This window comes from Chiloscyllium plagiosum, chromosome 13 (genome assembly GCF_004010195.1).
Source record: "Chiloscyllium plagiosum isolate BGI_BamShark_2017 chromosome 13, ASM401019v2, whole genome shotgun sequence".
NCBI classification, from domain to species: domain Eukaryota; kingdom Metazoa; phylum Chordata; class Chondrichthyes; order Orectolobiformes; family Hemiscylliidae; genus Chiloscyllium; species Chiloscyllium plagiosum.
This window is the reverse complement of record NC_057722.1, coordinates 36,624,973-36,645,981: the sequence shown is the minus strand read 5'-3', so window position 1 is coordinate 36,645,981 and position 21,009 is coordinate 36,624,973. Positions and strand designations below refer to the sequence as shown.

Here is a 21,009-nt window from a genome sequence, read left to right as displayed (position 1 = left end):
AGACTATTTACTATAAATTAGAGATGAGATGGAAGAAAGTAGATTGTGCACCCTTATTCACCTATCAGATCCTTATCCTAGGCACTTAAATCAGAACTCAACAATAAGAGTAAAAACCAATTTCTACAGGGTGAAAAGATTTTTAAAAAACAAAGAAGCACGTCCTTCTCCTCCTCATCTAACTCACTAAGCACCGAACACTCCATTCAATTTATATATATTTTTTAAATCGACCAGTTCAGAAGTGTGACACACTTCTGCAGCAGGTGTGGCTGGAATCCAGGCTGTTTGGCCTTCTGAGCACTGCCATTGTGGCACAAGCACTCTTTGAAGCTCATACTCATATTGTAGATCAGGAGTTTGAGTTTCAGGAACAGAACAACTGTGACACTCCACTCTGTCCAACTATTCTTCATCCCACTCAATGAAACCAGTGCCAGGGTTGACTATTACACAACCCTCCAGGCCTCCTTGCTAAGAGATAGAGAGACTGTCGCTGCAGCACAAGAATGCTTCCAAGTTCATTTTTAAAAAATATATTTTCAGAGATTTTATTACAGGTGGGATTTGAACGTGGGCCTCCTGGTTCTGAGGTAGAGACATTACCAGTGCATCACAAAAGCCCCCATTCAAGCTCATTCTAGTTTTCTTAACTAACTACATCTGTTCCACAGTGGACAGTTTGTATCCTTTGCTTAGGCTCTCAGGTGCTGAATTTAAATGTAACTTTAAGTTAAATAATAACGATAAACAAATTAAAATTTTTAGAGAGAAATTAAGGTTCCCTCATCCTCCAAACTCCCAGCACTGTGTTAAGGTTGCACTGTTTAAGTCACATTTTAATAATCTGTTTTAATAATTTTTAAAGGACCTCCGCTTTTTGGTATTTTGATCCTTCTCAAGTTCAAAGTGGACAACTAGTCAATGAGCTCACTTAAACTGAGTTTGCTACAGCTTTATGCATTTGCTTGAACTATTTGTAATGTTATGCTTCCATCTATAATGCAACCTATATTTATGTCATTGACAACCTTTGATATGTGACTCTATCCCATCAGCTAAGTATTTAAAAAACACCACCCAGTGGGACATCACTTACCACATCTTATCACTTAAGTACTCGGGCATTTTCCCGACTCTCAGTCACATGCTTCTCAGCTAAAATCCGAACCAGTTCAACAATTTGCCTTCAGTTTCATGCACTTCAACATAGCCAGGTCCTTCTTCAAGAAAGATTTTTTGAAGACTTCTTGCAATTCCAGATAAAAAGTATCATAAGACATTCTCCAGTCTACCGCTTAAATCACCTGTTAAAAATGTTTAGCCAAATTTGTGAGCTGTCACCAATCCTTTAGAAGTTCCTCCATTCAAATAGAAGTGTTCAGGATGTTCAATCACAATTTTGAGAATTAGAGATTTGGGTAATTTTCTGATGCAGATGTTCACCTAATTGCTCTGTTGTGTTTTGTCTTTTCTCTCTCAATATTTTAAAAAAATAATGAACAGTTTTCGAATCTAAGACAACAGTTCCTTTGGAAGATTGTAATAAAGGCATCCGCAAAATTCTCATCTGTTTCTTTTAAAACGCTGGCATGGAAACATTTTTTCCCCTGCCATTAATTTCTTTGTTCTTGTCGTTTTGCTTCTGTTAATTCATTCTCCCATTTTTGTAGTTCTGATTTTTTTTGTTAGAATCATACTCAAAGTAAAAAAGAAGCCCTTTGACCTATCAAATCTGTACTGCCAAAAATATACTACTATCCACACAAGTCTCACTTCACTCGACAAGACCTGTAGCCTTGAATGTCATTATACCTCAAGTGTTCATCCAAGTACATTTCAGGGTTAAGGTAAGCTCACCACAACTCACCAGAACAAAAGTCTCTATATCCATCACGTGCTAGGCTAACATAATTTACAAGATTCCATGCAAAGACTCCACAAAACAGTTTTTAGGACAAAAGGGCAGACAACTAGCAATCCGCATACACAAGCACCAGCTAGCGATTATGCGCCTGAACCAGCTGTCTTGAGTAGCCATGCACACCGATGACAAGGACCACAAATTCGACTGGGACAGCACAATGATCATCGGACAAGCTAAACAGAGAACAACCAGAGAATTTCTAGAAGCATGGCATTCAGCCACAGACTCTATCAACAAATACATAGACCTAGAACCAATATATCAGCCACAACAACGAATTATTGGAATCATCAACCACGGAACCAAATGCATTCCAGAAGACACAGTACAGCAATACATCACAGAAGGCTTCAAAGCACTGAAGATGTCACCTAGACAGGGGACAAAACATTTGTAATACAATTTCCGAGCATGGTGAACATACCCATAATTACAGCAACCAGCACTCGAGCTACAAGTGTTTATACAAACCTTAAACATCTTTCTATATGCCAGATATGACTCCAACCAATGGAGAGTTTGCCCTCTGATACTTGTTGATTCCAATTTTGCTAAGACTCCTTGATGCCACACTTGGTTCAATATAGCTTTGATATAAATGGCTGTCACTTCCCATCTCCCTTCTGGAATTCGGTTCTTTTGTTCGAACCAAAACTATGATGACATCAGGGACTGAGTGGCCTTGGCAGAGCCCAAACTGGGTATCACTGACCAAGTTATTGCTGAGCCAGTACTGCTTGATAGCTCTGTTGATGACACCTTCCATTACTTTGCTGATGACCTTGATAGAGTGGTAATTGGCCTGTTTGGATTTGTCCTTTTTTGTACAAGACATACCTGGGTATTTTCTACATTTTTAGATAGATGTCACTTGTGTATCTTTACTGGAATAAATTGGCTAGGGGTACGTCAGTTCTGGAGCACACGTCTTCAGTACTATTTCCGGAATGTTCTCAAGGCCCATAGCCTTTGCATGATCTAGGGCTTGCAATCGTTCCTTGAAATAACGCGAATTAATCGAATTGGCTAAAGACTGATCTCTGTGATGCTAGGGACCACTGGGAGGAGACAGAGATGGATTTTTGTAGTCTCCTCTTCCAGTGAGTTCTTTAATTGTTCACCACCATTCACAATTGGGGGTGGCAGGATTGCCGATCTTAGAACTGATCCATTGATTGTAGGAGCTTAACTCTGTCCATCAATTACTGCTTATGCTGTTTGGCATGCAAGTCATCCTCTTTGGACATGTTCACACCTTATTTTTAGGTACACCTGATGTTGTCCCTGATGTATTCTTCTACACTTTCCAGTGAACCAAGATTAATCCTTTGTCTTGATGGTAGTGATTGAGGGGGACCATGAGGTTGCAGTTTGTACTGGAGTATAATTCTGATGCTGTTCATGGCCCATAGCACTTCATGGATGCCCAGTCTTGAGTTGATAGATGAGTTTGAAGTCTGTCAGTTAGCAGAGTGAGTGTGCAAAACAACACAATGAAGGGCAATCTTAATGTGAAGGTGGGACTTCATCTCTACAAGGACTATGTGGTGGTCACTCTCACCAATACTAACATGGACAGATGCATCTGCAGCCAGCAGATTAGTAAGGATGAGGTAAATACATTTTCCTTCCTTTTGATTCTCTCAACATCTGCCACAGACCCAGTCTAGCAATTATGTCCTTTTGGGACCCAACCAACCAGTGCCGAGCCATTCCTTGTGGAGGACACTGAAATCCCCCACCCAGTGTATGTTTTGCGCTCTTGCTGCCCTCAGTACTCCCTCCAAGTGTTCAATATGGAGAACGATGTTCTGCCATGATCAAATTGAATATTGGAGGATGCTTGAAGAGCCAAATGGCCACTTCTCTCCTATTTTCTATATTGAATTTTACTGCCTCCATCTCAAAGGGTGTCATTGTTCTACTGATGTAGAATATCAAGAAGAGGGCAAATGGTATGTTCAAACCAGCAGGAACCTTCCTTGTCCACGTTTAACCAGAAGCCATGAGGACTCTCAGGGTAGCTCCCTCTTGACTGTATATCACTGTGCCACTGTCTCTGCTGGGTCTGTCCTGCTGGTTGGACAGAACATAGCCAGAGATGGTGATTATGGTACCGGGGACATGGTCTGCAAGGTATGATTCAGTGAGTATGATTATGTCAGGCTATAGCCTGACTAGTCAGTTATTAATCTCCAGTTTTGGCACTGGCTCCCAGATATTAGTAAGGAGGACTTTGCAGGATTGACCGGGCTGTTTCCGCGTTCGTCTTTTTCGGTGCCTGGGTCGATGCCAGGTGGTCTTCATTTTTTTGTTGAGACTTCATAGAGATTGATACATTTGAGTGGCTTGCTAGGCCATTTCAGAGGGCAAATCCGAGTCAACCATATTGCTGTGGCTCTAAAGTCAAGTGTAGGTCTACCAGGTTAGGATGATATATGTCCCTGCTTGAGCCTGATGGGTTTTTGCCCACAATCAACAAAGGTTTCATCGGTATATTCTTAATTCCCAATTTTTGATTTTTAGTATAGAAGTCACATTCCACTGTCTGACATGATGGAATTCAAACCCTGGTCCCCAGAACATTAGCTGAGTTTCTGGACTAACAGTGTAGTGATAAATCCGAGGCCATTGCGTTCCTTGAAAAGATGTTAGTGAGCTGCCTCCTTGAACCAGTGCATGTGCTATAGGTAGAACCAAATTGTTGTTAGATAGGGTACTCCAGGATTTTGACCCAAACCCTTGTGTATTCTATCCGTTTTTTTTACCTCTTAGCATGGAGCACAAAAATGGATCCTTTTGCTTTCTGTGCAATATGCTTGCAAGCTGATTAGAGATGGTACCATGTGGGCCTCTGGATCCTACTTTCAAAGGATGCTATGTATTTCCCTAATTATTGAATTGGGTGCAACAGCCACATTACACTACACTTCCCTTCCTTCTCTGTGAATGATCTTGAGCTCCAAGATATAAAGCATTTTGGCTGTCTGCCCAAGAATCTTTATTGTCATACTCCAAGGCAACAAGTATATTCTGCCTATTAGATAGGATCTGTTTTTGTGGCTCCGTGTTCTCTATCTCGTATAGCTCATCATTTCTTTACTTTGTACAATAGCAGTCACAGCAGTCCCAGTCTGACTGTGCAGTCCCTCTACAATGTGTGATCAGGATCTGGAGCAAACTGTCCAGGTATTACTCCCTCTTTCTTGTGTGTTGAACTATTTCCAAGTTGCGCTGCCCTCATTTACTCATGTAGATTGATTTGAGGTGAAGAAATCTACTGCAGATACACAATCTACCATATCTCCATGTATACTTATTTAAAGATAATTTAATTTTATCATTTAAACTTTTCACTAAGTTGCACTAGGTGCTGAAACACTTCAAAATTTGAAATATTTGCTGCTTAAATGTATATAAGCACTAAAGCAAAAGGATGATCTATTTTCCCCTCTGCATTCTTACAACATTCTGAACTTCCCTGTGTTGTATGGTTGCAGTCTACAGCAGTTAACATTTTACTGTTATGCACCTTTTGAATCACATCCATATTGGAACAGTCAGCTTACAGATTGTGATAGATTCTAAAAGGTAACTATTTGGAAAACATTCTGATACAATTTTCTCGGATATTCCTTTATTTTACCTTGAATTATTCGGCATTTGACTGGCCTTTTTTTTCCAGTAAAAAGAACAAATCTGTCCACCGTTGGGCCATCACTGACCATTGAAACTCATGTTTATATTTATCATATTATCCATGCCATACCCCCTGTAACTTCAACAGCTTGTTTGCACACAACCACAAACTCTCCATTTAATTGACTTTGGTCTTTTGTGGAAGACTCCTCTGTTCTCCAATGTCACTGGCTCTCACTGGTTTTGAGATTTCCTCCATGGCCCCTTCCACATCCCCATTTCCATATATGACCTGTCTTTAAGACCATATCTTTGACCCATTGTGTCCTTTTTCCTTCTGCTAATATAAAGTGGCTTTGATTTTTTTTGTCGTAAAGGGGCCTTGAAAAATAAAAGTTGCCATTGCAACATTCAGAATCAATACATTATAAATGGACCAAAATCTTAGAGGCATACTATGATGTGATAAAAGTTATATGCATTACAAAGCAAATTCTAATCATTCATATTCTGTAACCTTCATTTAGATATCAATGTTTGAATATGGCTTCGACAATTATGAAAAAATCAGATGGAAAACAGAATGTGACTGTCAACATTAAAATTGAAAAAGAAGTAAATACTTTCAATATATCTCAAGGTAGTACGTCGGATGATGCAGCTGATCATCCTAGACCTCCTGATGGGAATGACAAAATATGTAGCAGAACACCAGAATCCTATCTAAGCCAAAGAATGACACATACAAGGAAGGTCAAGCTGAAGAGAAAGAGTACATTAGACAGCTTAGGGATAAAAAGAAAACTAGAGAATGAAGAAAAATGTGCCAACAAAAAGGAATTGAAAACAGTAGAGCATCAAGATCCACCAGTAATTCAATCTCTCACTCGTGTGCCCTTAAAAAGTGTAATGGATGTTGAAACAAAATTGGTATATGTTGATGAACAACAAATAATGTATGAATTTATAGAATCCCAAGATTACAAAAGTACTCTATCAGTGGATGAAGCCAGCAAATCAGGAGAATCTATGACTTCCTGTGCATTGAATTTGGCCCCCCAAATGGATAAATGGCTTGCTAAAGCTTTAAAGGATGCAAGTTTTTACTACCACCAGAAGAAGTACTCAGTTGCAGCAGGGCGATTCAGAACTGCATTGGAGGTACCTACCATACTTCATCACTAGGCTTAAATTAACTTTATTTTCTCCTGTTACAATGCCAATGGTTGGTTAGAATGCAATCAGGCATTTAGAGAGCTCATTCCAAATGTGAAATAACACTTAGAAGCAGAAGAATTAGCACAATAGCATTGTTAAATTTAGTTCAATTTACAGTTAAGTTTGAGATGGAGGCAATAAAATTCAATATATAGAAAATAGGAGAGGAGTGGCCCTTTGGCTCTTCAAGCATCCTCCAATATTCAATTTGATCATGGCAGATCATCCTGCTCAGTATCCTGTTCCTGTCTTCTCCCCAATCCCACTGATTCTTTTAGTTCCGAGAACTAAGTCTACCTCCTTCTTGAATGTTCAATGTTTTGGCCTCAGCAATTTATTGTGGCAGGGAATTTCACAGGCTCACCACTATCTGAGTGAAGAAATTTCTCCTCATCTCAGATTTAAATAGCCCACCTCCTATCCTTGGACTGTGACATCAGTTCTGGACTACGTGATTGTCAAGAACATCCTTCCCTTATGTACTCTGTCTAGTCCTGTTAGGATTTCATCAGTTCTTTGAGACTCAACCTTATCTTTCTAAACTCCAGTGAATAAAGCCTTAACCAATCCAGTCTCTCTCTCGCGCTCTCGCTCGCTCTCTCGCTCGCTCTCTCGCTCTCTCGCTCTCTCTCTCTCGCGCTCTCTCGCTCTCTCTCGCGCTCTCTCTCTCTCTCTCGCGCTCTCTCTCTCTCGCTCTTCATAAGTCAGTTCTGCTCTCCCAGGAATCAATCTGATAAGCCTTAGTTTTACTCCCTCCATGGCCAGATCATCCTTCCTCTGATAAGGAGACCGAAACAGCACACATTATCGTAATCTCACCAAGATCGTTTGGAAATGCAGCAAGATATCCCTGCTCCTTTCAGGAGGAAACTATTACTGAAGGCTTCACATACAGCTGATCTATGAGATAATATTTGGTTTAACCTCCCACATCCATTTCGTTTCCAGGCTCACCTCCACAATTCATAATCTTCTTTTGAGTTCCAAACTCAGGATCTCCTCTTCACAGAAACTTGGAAAATAATTGCAGGAGTAGGCCATTAAGCCCTTCGAACCTGCACCACCATTTAATATGATCATGGCTGATCATGCAATTTCAGTATCCTATTCCTGCTTTCTCTCCAAACTCCTTGATCCCTTTAGCAGCAAGGGCTGCTTCGAGCTCCTCTTGAATTTATCTCACAAACTGACTCCAACAGCTTGCTGTGGTATAGAATTCCACAGGTTCACAACTCTGAGTGTGGAATTCTTCCTCATCTCAGTCCTGAATGACTGTGACCCCTAATTCTGGACTTTCCCAACATCAGGAACATTCTTCTCGGATCTAGGCTGGCCAGTCCCATCAGGATTTTATATGCTTTTATGAGATCACCCCTCATTCTTCTAAATTACAGTAAGTACAAGCCTGGTCAATGCAGTTTTTCTTCATATGTCAATCCTGCCTTTCTGGGAATCGGTCTAGTGAATTTTTGCTCGACTCCATCAATAGTAAAAATGTCCTTCCTCAGACTAGGTGACGATGGTGGGCCTCAATTTGTCATTCCTGATGTCTCCAATGTCCTGTTTTCTTTTAATGTTTTCTGCCAACTTTCCAGAGTCTTTGCTTATATACCCTTGCCCAAGACCATCATAAGTCTGTCATTCCAAGGCTCATGTAAACAGGAGACACCTGCTTCCAATGTTCTTCTTGTCAGTCTCCTTTATCCCTTTTTGCAATCACAGAAGTCTTATGACAATTAGCACCAGCCATCTGCCCAGTTAGCATTTGGTTTTACTTCTTCCTTTCACTACAAGCTGGTCAAATGTTTAAGTAAAATTAGCATAATTTTCCTTCATGCATATTAAGCTTCTGGGAGCCCCATATCATTCCCAGGGCTTTACCCAAGGTTACTCCACAATTATTTCTAAACCAGATTCTGGTCAGCTGTTGGAGCTGACAACTTGATACTCTTGGTGTATTTCCCTATTAGCCATATCTATTATCTGCTAATACTAAGCCAAGATAGGACTTTCCTCTGATTAGCTTGTTCAAAGTTCTCTCTTAATTGTTCCAATTATCATAGATGCTGCACAAAGTTCTATTTTGCTGTTTTTCATCACCTTTACCTTACCTTTTACGGTTTGGTCTTAACATGACTCTTCAGTACCTTAACTATGTCATTTGCAGCCCAACTTTCAAGTAATCCTTCCTCTGTATTCCGTTGATCATTTCAATTTAGTTCACTCAAGACCTCTGTAATCTTTGCATCAAGGTTTGGAGTTTTAGAATCATAGAATCCATCCAGTGTAGAAACCAGCCTGTCGACCCTTTGCAGAGTAATCCACCCAGACCCATTTCCCTACCCCATTATCCTATATTTACCCCTGACTAATGCACCCAACCTACACATCCCTGAACACTATGGGTAATTTAGCATGACCAATCCACCTAACCAGCACGTCTTTGGATTGTGGGAGGAAAACCGGAACACCCAAAGGAAACCCAAGCAGGCACAGGGAGAATGTGCAAACTCCACAGATACTTGTCCAAGGCTGGAATTGAACCCGGGTCCCTGGTGCTCTGAGGCAGCAGTGCTAACCACTGAGGCGCTGTGCCGCCCAAGAAATAGGAAGCTTACAATCCAGATTTTTTTAAATTGAGAATGTTTTCAATGGACATCTTAGCTCCCCAAGCTGTTATGACATCATAGTCACAATATTAATAGGTTCTATGCCGTCCATATTCAACTGCAACAAGACATGGGCAATATCCACTCCTGGGCTGAAAAGTGGCAAGTAACATTCCTGCCGCACAAATGCCAGGAAATGACCATCTAACTAAGTAACAATGTAACTGCAATGATTATAACCATGTCAGCCAGGTGCATTTCATAGAATGAGTTCTGTGATTGGGGCTGATAATCTGGTCCAATAATGATGCTATAGCTGACAGATGAGAACAGAAGTGTCACACAGCATGCTCACTTTTGAGAGCTGTCTCTGAGGCAGCTGGATCAGTATCAAGACTCTCCACATATAATAAAGGGTGCCTTGGTGACGGGATACTGGCCCGAGTAGAGTTATGCAGGGAAAACGAGAGAAAAGCATGCTGCAGCATGGAGAAGTACTAATTCATCCAAAAGAGAATGGGCGACACCCATTCGATGAAATTCACTTGCAACAGTCATCTTTGAATTGGGGTCAGCAATTCTAGCACCATATTGTTAGTTGGGACACTTGTCTTGTTCAGGTGTGCTTTTGAAGACTGGGCCCAGTATGTGGAAATAATGTCTTCTCTTTTCTGAGCAAAAAACATTGAGGCAGATGAAAAGCAACACGTAGTTCTCCTGACAGCCTGTGGACCCACAGCTTTTTCAGATATTAGGAGCCTAACTTTCTCTGAGGCACCAGATACTGAAACCTTTCAAGAGTTGATAGATTTAGTTAAGGAATATTACCAAGAACCATGGGATTCCCTGTCAGTATTTTTGACTAGGTTAAGATGACTGGCCAAGGCATGTGACTTTGGTTTAACCCTTAATAGGATGCTGAGAAACCATTTTGGTGTGTGGAATTAATGATGTAACCATGCAAAAGTGTCTATTAGCTGAAGCCAAAACTGGACTTCAAACAGGGTCTGCAACTGGCTTTATCATTGGAAAATATGAAAAGTGGAGAGTATGCATTGCAGTGTATTCCGATGGAAGTAGATAACCTAGCCAGTCTGACTCAGCTTGGGGAAGAGTTAAAGAATGTGGTGTTGGAAAAGCACAGCCGGTCAGACAGCATCCGAGGAACAGGAGAGTCAACATTTTGAGCATAAGCTCTTCATCAGGAATGAGGGGGTGGCCCAAGGGGTCCAATAAATAGGAGAGGGGGTGGCGCTGGGGGGAAAGGTAGCTGGGAATGCGATAGATAGATGAAGATAGGGGTGGATCGGATATGTGGGAAGGAAGATGGACAGGTCAAGTGGACGGTTCCGAGTTGGAAGGTTGGATCTGGGATAAGGTGGGACAGATGCGAAATGAAGCTGGTGAAATCTGCACTGATCCCATGTGGTTCAAGGCTTCCAAGGCGGAAGATGAGGCGTTCTTCCTCCAGGCGTCGGGTGGCTAAGGCTTGGTGGTGGAAGAGGCCCAGAACTTGCATCTCCTTGGCAGAGTGATTGTAGTAAAATGCTCGGGCCCAAGCTTGAATGGGGTGAGAAAGATTCACCTAGATTGGCTCAACATTTTTGGATTGGAAACTGGCTGCCTGGGTGAAGTCCTAATTAAATACCCAAACACTTTTCAGGGAAGTCTAGGGGCTATCAAATGAGCCAGAGCAACCTTGCATATGAACCAGGAAGCAATTCCACAATTCTGTAATACCCACCCAGTGCCATTTGCCTTAAGGGTAAAAGTAGAAGCAGAAATTGGGCTTGAAAGCGAAGGAATAGTCAAACCAGCCTAGTTTGCAGAATGGGCAACCACCAGTCGAATCGACTGTGAAGTTGGATAGATTGGTTTGCCTTTGTGGGGATTTTAAACAAACAGTAATTGCTTTTTGCAGTTGGATAAATATCCAATCCCTCACATTGAGGATTTATACACAAAACTGCTGGAGGGTGTCCTTCATAAAGCTCGAATTGAGCCATGCGTACTTTCAGTTGCGGTTAGATGAGTATTCCCAGAGATATGCTATAACTAATACCCAAAGAGTATATAGTATTGCCAGCCTGTGCAATTTTTCAGTGGACCATGGAGAACATTTTACAGGGTCTACCCCAGGTCACCATTTATCTAGATGACATTCTAATAACAGGGAGGATGAGTAAAGAGCACTTAGAGAACTTGGACACAGTCCTGAGACATTTCTCCCAGGCCTTCATAGGGGAAAATGGGTGTTCCAGGCACCCAAGTGACCTTGGGCTATAGAGTCGATGAGATTGGGTTGCAAGGTAAAGTGAAGGTGATCAAATGTGTAACTATAAGCTAATACTAATGCAATGTTGAATCGGGAGGCATTGCACATCAATACCAGATTTCACTTGTGATCAGGTGTACTGGAGCTTAGGTCTTTCATTGGGCTGGTGAAGTATTACTAAAGGTTCATACATAACCTGGCCTTCATCCTGGCACCTTTGCAACAACTCTTAAAAAGGGTCATCCTTAGAAATGGTCACATAGCCAAACCACAGCTTTTAGGAAGGTGAAGAGCCAGCTATCATCTTCTAAGTATTGATCTCAAATGAGATTGAGTATTGACATGTGATGTCTCCTAGTTCAGCGTCGGGTTAGTATTCGCTTATAAGTGGCCCAATGGAGAAGAATACCCAATAGCATGTGCATCCAGGACTTTGGCTAATGCAGAATGTAAATACGCCCAGGTGTGGAAAGAAGATTTAGTGATCATATTTGGAGTCACCAATAACTTTACGGACATAAGTTTGAAATAACAACCAATCACAAACCCTTGCAAGGTCTATTAAAGAGGACAAGGCAATGCCGCCCATAACTTCAGGCCAGATTCAATGGTGGACTGTCACACTGTGTGCATGTAATTATAAGTTGGAACACCGTCCGTGAGGCCAAGTAGCATTAAGCTGCCTCCTGCTGGCAGGTACGCCACTGTCACGGCATGAATTGGTATTGGTTTTAACTCGTGGGTCTGCTCCTGGGCTTGGCTGAACTGGCCATAAACAGGTCCAGGCAGCGGGCCGTGGAGGGGGTCATTAGGGCCGACTGTCTTCCCCTCTTCCGCGGCTACGTTAGAGCCCGGGTGTCTCTGGAGAAGGAGCACGCGGTGACCACCAACACCCTGGAGTTGTTCAGGGAGAGGTGGGCACCACAGGGAGTGGAGTGCAGTGCAGTGCAGTGCATTATTTCCTCCTCCAACTCGATTTTGATTTAATCCCTGCCCTCCCTTTCACTGTTTGATCACACAGCATTGCCCTTTGATGTGGAGGGGATCGCTTGTCACTGACCACTCGGGTATGTCCTTTTTTCCTGGTGGTGGAAACTGAATAAAAATTTGTGCACCTTGTGTCTTTCACTGTGTCTCACACCTGCACAGGGAAAGAAAGGAAAAAAAAGAACATGAGTGTCAGACATTCTGCTCACTCAGAAAGAGGACCCTCATGGAGCTGGATCACTGTCAAGGACTTTTCATGTCTAAATAAAGGGTGACCTGGTGATGGGATACCAGCCTCTGTGGACTTACTTCATTAACCATCACCCCTTGACATTTAACTGTTTTATCCTCAATCCCCCCACTATCAACATCCTTGGGATTACCATTGACCAGGAACTGAACTGAACTGGACTCACCATATAATTACAATGGCTAGAAGAGCAGATCAAAGGCAAGGAATACTGCGGCAAATACAGTCTGTTCTGCCATAATGCAACAGTTCCGTTCCTGTATGATCCCACACTATTAGAAAATCGTGGAAGAGCAGCACCAATTAAACCAATGGTACCAAAATTACATTATAGCCAATACAGGTAAGGAAAATTCATGTTCTACAAATAATGGTCTAAATTTGTCAGTTGCATTATAGCAAATTTGCATTGAAGAAAAGCACAATATAGCAAAACCGACTGTAACTCATCTCCCAACTCCCCAAAGCCTGTCCACTGTCTACAAGACACAATTCAAGAGTGTGATGGAATACTCCTCACTTACCTGGATGGATGAAACACACCAACACTCGAGAAATTTGACAACATCCATGACCAAGCAGCTTGCCTGATCATTCCACATCCACAGCATCCACTCCCTTCACTCTCAATCCTATTATGTGCTATCTATTAAGATGCACTGCAGAAATTCACCAAAGATCCTTAGACAACACCTGTCAAGCCCACAACCACTTCCATTGAGAAGGACAAGGGCAGCAGATACTTGGGAACACCACCATTCTGACTTGAAGATAAGTTACTGTTCCAGGGTCAAAATCCTGGAAGTCCGCTTTTAATTGCATTGTGGATTTCCATGTTCCATAAATGAATAAGACAATTGCTGTAGTGTCTAAGAAATTAACCTTTTGTTGTGTATTCTGTCTTTAATGGAAAGGTGCTAATTATTGAAGATATTGATAAACGCTTCTAATTTTGCTGCTTTGTGACTCCAAATACCCTGTATATTATCCAAATCATAAGTCGTAACATGTTTGGAGCCTGGAATACTTTTGAAGATACAGTCATCTTTTACTTTACCATGTATAAATTTGCACAGACTGGAACAAATTTCTTATGTATAGCTCTGCTGTGCTCTTGGTTTGGAGGAGAAATTCAATTTTAAATTCAAAATTGTTTCTGTTAAACCTATCTGTAGTAACTGGATATAGCTTCATCTGTACTGTCCGGCTGGCGAAATGCTTTAAGGATATTTTGGACAGCCAATATGTCTTTTCCTGTATTTGTGTACAAATTTCAATGTCCATTTTACATAAAGTATGGCATTGGGAGGATATGATTAGTGAGTTAATCATCTCTACAAATCTCTTCAATGTAATTAGGGGTCTTTTCTGTTGAGGGGTTCCAATCTATCTTAATAAAACAAGACTGATCATAAGAGAAGACCTTGGAAAATAAATCAATAAAATGTGAAGTGCATGTGGATTAAACCATTGCCATCTGTTGGCTAGCTTCACACGACAGAATTAATTTGTGTCCCTTCTCCTGGTTATACGGTTGAATCTTTGGAAGTCAGTCAATATTTTCTAAACAACCTGTTCAGAGATGTTATAACACACCTCGAGAGCAGATGCAACCTGAACCCTGGCTCAGAGACAAAGACATTGCTACTTCACCACAAAGAACCTTCTTTGGATGTCAGTTGTATCCTGACACATTTGTTAGCATATTTGTGCACATTATCCTTGATATTTATGCTATCTTATCTATTGAAAGCATCAACACAAGTACAGATGATAATGTAATGACATTACTGCATCATTTAGTAACAGAGTTGGTGAGAATGAAAAAGATGCCCCTGAAAACCAGAAAGTAGCCATCTCGAAAATCTCAAATCGAGCCCCTGAGAAAAGATAATTCGATTCGTGATTTGCCTTCAACTTTAGCTAATGGTCTATTTTGAAGGACTTGCCTTCTGAGATGCATATTAATAACATCCATTCTTTTCTCCAATCCACACTTGTGTTCAAAACGTTCATCAGCATCATAAAACATTAATTGCTCTTTCCAAATCCATGCTGGCTCAATCTTGGTCAGATAAAAACTTGTAAGGTTTTAGGTCACCCATTTATGCACTATATTAATTTTCGGACAACAGGTTTAGGCGACTGTGTATACTCGTGTATAGGTCGAATTTTGAAGACTTTTTTTAAAAATGAAATTAGGAGGTTGACTAATACACGGGTACAAGCTTTGAGGGGCTGAAATTCATGTTGCAGTTCAAAATACCATATTATTAGCAAAAGTCAATTTGATCACACAACTAATCCTGGGTAAAGAAGAAAAACATAATGAATTATGGCAAAGGTAATTACCAGATAAAAGCAAGAAACCGGTACAAAAATTTAACCTGTCAAAGATTCATTGAAATCCTGCAAAAATTACACTATTCAACATCATCATGGCCTCGTATAATGGCACACTTAAAATGAAACATTTTTAAAATTCTGAATGTGTAAGTGTCTTGAACTTTCCCGCCAAATTCTTCCATTCCCCTTCCATTTACTCTGGTATGTTATGAATCTCAGCACATTTGTTAAGAACTAAAGATATAAAGGTATGTAGCTAATATATCTCACTTTTATTCAGATATAATAAGACAATTAAAATGATTACATTGAAAAATTATATTGAACAAAGTGCGCTAAGTTCTGATAGCCTTAGTACCAGTCTGAATGAATTAAACCGTGCTGTAGTAAACCAAGTGTAGAGTTATGAATGAATGAATAGAGATGCAATATAGTAAACAAGAGCAATGAATAGAGTCACTGTATAAATGAATGAATGTGATTTAATGAGACATAGTAGGATCAGCTTATACACAAGATATATGGAAAACAAGATTTGTTTGGCCAAAAATAAGGGGTTGACATATACATTAGATCGGCGTATACACTAGTATATACAGTACATTAAAGCCGACAAAGAAGAGCAGGAAAATGTGATTAAGTGTAGAAACCAGTATGTTTTTATGTCAATTCCCATCACCCGCTCCACTCAGAATCTCCTCCTAAATCAATTCCGATCAAATAAAGATGGTTTATTCTTGAATTTTTTTCCCCGTGAACTGGAACACACTGTTACCATCATTTGAGAATGTATACAGCAGGTTTGCTTCACAGAATAATTAGATTGCAAAAGCTTCTGAGGCTGTCCTCTGAGCTCTAGGAGTGAGTGTTTTTTGTTTGCTGACACTTTGGATCCTCAAATCTATTTTCAAAAGATTGAATTTTAATATTTATTGCATTATTTAAAAATTGTCACAAATATGATGACTTGATCACCACAATGTTGACAAGCACTTAAATTCTATCAGACAACACTGTTACACAGTCACAACGTAACCTTTTATTTTATCTTATCTACTGAAGGAGAACGTTCATACATCTTCCCATCCATGTTGTCTATTTGTTTTGCTATTATCTGGGATCTGGCGTCACGCACTCCATGCTTTTTGTATTCCTCTCAACTTCCCAGTATCTTATCTATTCCCATGCTTGTTTGCATTCCCAAAATGCATTTCAGTATTTCATCAGGTTGAGTTGGGGTGGTTCAGTGGTTAGCACACTGCTGCCTCGCAGCACCAGGGACCCGGGTTCAACTCCCACCTCCGGCAACTGTGTGGAGTTTGCACATTCTTCCCGTGTCTGCGTATGTTTCCTCCGGGTGCTCCAGTTTCCTCCCACAATCCAAAGATGTGCCAGTCAGGTGAATTGGTCATGCTAAATTGCCCAAAGTGATAGGTGCATTAGTCAGGGGTAAATATAGGTTAGGGGAATGGGTCTGGGTGGGTTACTCTTTGGAGGGTCAGTATGGACTAGTTGGGCCAAAGGGCCTGTTGCCATACTGTAGGTAATCTAATTGAGTTGTCCTAGAACATGACCAACTCATGTTTTCCTGCAGTTTACAGCTTTCTTTAAAGTTTTTTTTTAATAACACAGAAAAACGGTCCTTTGGCCCATTGTGCTTGCTTTCTCACCATCAACTATTTTGATAAATTTTAAATCAATTTCCAGGTTGTTAACAATGTCCTCTACATTTCAGAAGAAACCATCAATATACTTTGAACAGCAAGAGATTTTGTATAGAGCCCTACAGAACCCAACTAGAAACTGTTTTCCAGTTACAAAAACACCTGTCAACCATTATGCTTCCTGTCACTGAAAGTTTTGAATGCAACATGTTACTTGTCCTCTGATCTCATTGGATCTTACTTTTCTGATTAGCCTGCCAGATGAATCCGTGTCAAAAGCTTTGCTAAAAGCCATGTGAACTGAATCAAAATGTACTGTCTTTCCAAACCTTGTCACTTGAAAAGAATTAAGTTAGATGTGACTTTCTTCAAGCAAATCCATTCCAACCTTCGTTAACTCATGCCTTTCTAAATAATGCAGTCACTCTCAACCATTCAGTGATTTTCCCACCAATTGTCTTAAACTGACTACCAAGTTATTACTCAATCTATACGTTCTTGTCTTTTTCATGAATGGTGCAATGTTTCCAGTCATCCAGCACAATATCAATAGCATGAGAGAATTAGAAAACTCAACTTGAATTGCTTTCTGTAACACACTGTCATAGTAAGTTAGCATATCCAACTTGAAGTCCCCATTCTTATCCAAATAAAATAGCAACCATCAGAACCTCCAAACCTGTTAGATGTTATACACTGGAAGAAAATTGTTTTTGAATTGAGTCCAAATCCATATTTTATTATGAGAGTTTTATCACCTGCTGATTATTAGCTCCCCATTTTGATACAGCCAATTCATACCCAATTAATCCTTAATATATCAATCACTAATTTTCTTGTTCCATTAGGTCTCAGATATCCCTTCAGATAATATTAAGTGTTAACAGATACCCATTATTTTCTTTTTAAATAAATCAATATTTAATAAAACAACAAAACAAAATATATAAAATGACAGCATGTTATATTCCCTTTTATGCCAATTAAATTTCCAATCATCCTTTTACCAGTACATCCAACAGTTTCTTAGAGCTTACCCCTTCCAGATAGCTGGCTGCTGTAATTCGCCCATTTCAATTTGGAAATTTCTCCATACTCCAACATTTACTTTAAAACTACAATATTGGTCCTCAATCTTTTGTTCAGTATATGTTATCCCAAAAATTACTTAATATTAAGGCAGCATTCAATGGGTAATGCTGCTGAGTCCTTTTTAGATGATTTCCCAATTTTTGAACTAAGAAAGCCACCATATCTTCCTCCTCTCTGACCGTGAGAATTTCTGCTGCTAGGATATGTTTTACTATTCTTCTAATCATTTTAGCTTCCCAAGCTAAAGAACAAATTGCCATCTGGCTAATTTTGCCATCTGAGTAGACTTCAGAGTTCTTCCATTTCAGTTTTGGAAGCCTCTGCATCATTGTGAGACCATACTTTGACTAATAATGGAATTAACATTTTACAGATAAGATTGCTGATGCAAAGTGAGACTCAATCCATTCTGCCTGATTTCTAATCCAATGTATTTAAAAGTCTCAAAAGCCTAACTTTCAAATTTGATTTTGCTATAAGCCCATTTATAAGTGTTTTTAAATTCGCTGCTACCACCCTACAACAATATTATCTGTGTGCATCATAAGGTCTGAATGTTGCCTGTCATGGTTTCAATAAACATGCAGGGTCTGACTTTAACTAAAGACAGCGCAGTTTTAGGAAGGCAAACCTTACTGAGAAGTGCCAAACTCAAGAAGCATCATTTAGGCCATGTACATAATTATATAGTTTCCAGAGCTTCTTCACTGCATTTGGTGCCTATTTTGCTGCATGAGGAAAGACGTCTTTCTTGAGCTGATTTACAAACAGAAGTGCAGCTTTAATATCTATTGGTCTTTACTTCCAAGCATTTGTTACTAATGAAGAACTTTTTCAAAATTACCTTTCCTGATGTTGCTGAATCTACTCTGAAATCTTGACTCCCCAGTTTTCTTCAAAACCTTGCGCCACATGCCTTGCTTTATTGTACTATATCTCTTCCCTTGACCTAGTTAAACTACCTTGCCTACTCTTGGAAGACTGCCACTTATTGAGTTTCCCCTCCTTTTAATAGGACTGTTTTCGATGGTCTGTATCTCTTCTCCAGGCATTTTCACTCCCACACCGCTTCCTATTTGAGTTTACATTTTGTCTTGATTTCATAATCCCAATCTAGGGACCTAACCTCCTGCCCCTCATCCTGTACATTCATCCAGCATTTATATTTTTCAGTAGCCTTTCCTGCTTTGCTTATAATGTTGCAATTCTCTATTGATTAGTCTCTTTTGATAAATATTTGACCTTAGGACTTACCTTTGACTGTTCCCTTTTGTAACTATTTGACTATTGGAACCAATCTGTCCATCATTGGACAAGCTGTCGATTTGATCTTCGTAGCTGTGAAACATTTGGGCATAAGAAGTGGCTGGCTCCTCGTTATTTTCAATAATGCCTTCAGATCCTGTAAATTTCTAATCCATTCCAAGCAATCTTGAAAGGTGTGCCTGAACAGTGTGATTCCTGTATTTCTGTCTTTACTAATCATTTTCCCCGGGCCTTTCCTTTATTTGAGCTCCTCTTACAATCCTCTTTATCTTACAATAAACCATACTTCCTGGATTAAAACTAGTTTCCAATGGTCTGTCTTGATGTCTTAATTCTGGCTGAAATCTTTGATACTTGGGCTTCACTGAAAGTCTTTCTGCCTGCATGCGGTACATTGACATGCTCTGAAAAAATAGTTTATTGTAACTCATTCCCAAACTGGAGTTATTTATTGTTGATGGAACTGTAGGATTCCTACCAACAACTTTCTGATATGGACTATATCCTCCAGCTATCTGCAACAAATTCTTAGCATGGACAGCCCATGGTATTACAGAAGATAATTTACAGTTTTGCTGATCTGCCAAAATTTTGTGAACCATTTCATCTGCTACTGCTTGGTTCAAACCTATTCACTTTCACACAAACATCTCTAAATTCATCATTATCAGTCTCCACCCCTATTATCTATGAAAAAGTTTGCTAGTGGCCCAAGTTCGCTTGTGATTCAAGTTCAGTCCCTATCTATATTCTGTTATCTATTCCACAATTATTTTCTTATCTTTAATATATAGTATTGTTGACTGACAAAATCTGGTTGCTAAACCTACAAAATGACAAATCAAAATGTTATTTTTCTTTATCTCATACCTATTAATCCGTAACTACTACCTAATGGGAGACTTAGTATATGCCATGACTGTCTTCAATATTTCATGCAAATCTCATATCAATCATTAACCCTCTCTGGATTTATTGTACTCCCCACATGCCTTATTCCAGCATCCTTCACTAAAACTTTTAACTGTTTGGAGATTGGATGGAGAACTTGCCCATGTAATTTTGACATAATTTTGTACTCTAAATTTCTGATTCTAATGCTAATAACATTTCTTTAATTTCTTTAGTTGAGAGATTATGTTTCATTCAAAGACACACATTGCTATCCTAATTGTGTAAGTTGCAAAATTACAGATTAGTAAAAGACAATAGCTTTGTCATTTTCCATCATCCATATCATTTGTGCTATCTTCCTCATTGACTGACTTATTGATCAAGGTGTTTTAGTGGACACAGCACCCATGCTAATTAAATTATTGATTCCAACTATTTTACAAGGTATAACCACTCCTTTCAAACATTTTAATGTATTATCATCTCCAAATCTGAAATTGATGGAACTCTCAAATTCCTTAACTTTGTCCTGATCCTTACTACTCAGAGTTTTGGTAGCATTTTAGCCAGTTCCAACGTCTAATATTAAGTTTGCAGTTGACACTAAAATTGGAGGTGTAGTGGACAGCGAAGAGGGTTACCTCAGATTACAACAGATGGGCCAATGGGCTGAGAAGTGGCAGATGGAGTTTAATTCAGATAAATGCGAGGTGCTGCATTTTGGGAAAGCAAATCTAAGCAGGACTTATACACTTAATGGTAAGGTCCTAGGGAGTGTTGCTGAACAAAAGAGACCTGAAGTGCAGGTTCATAGCTCCTTGAAAGTGGAGTCGCAGGTAGAT

The 21,009-nt window shown here is 39.8% G+C and overlaps 1 protein-coding gene across 1 annotated transcript in view; it reads left to right on the top strand.

The window, feature by feature from the left end:
- Positions 1 to 21,009, top strand: part of LOC122555930 (spermatogenesis-associated protein 16-like) — a 131,186-nt gene that overhangs the window by 3,557 nt on the left and 106,620 nt on the right. The window contains exon 2 of the mRNA XM_043702210.1: positions 6,094 to 6,727. Within this exon, the coding sequence (XP_043558145.1) occupies positions 6,110 to 6,727 (618 nt within the window). The 5' untranslated portion in view covers positions 6,094 to 6,109. The remainder of the gene's footprint in view (positions 1 to 6,093; positions 6,728 to 21,009) is intronic.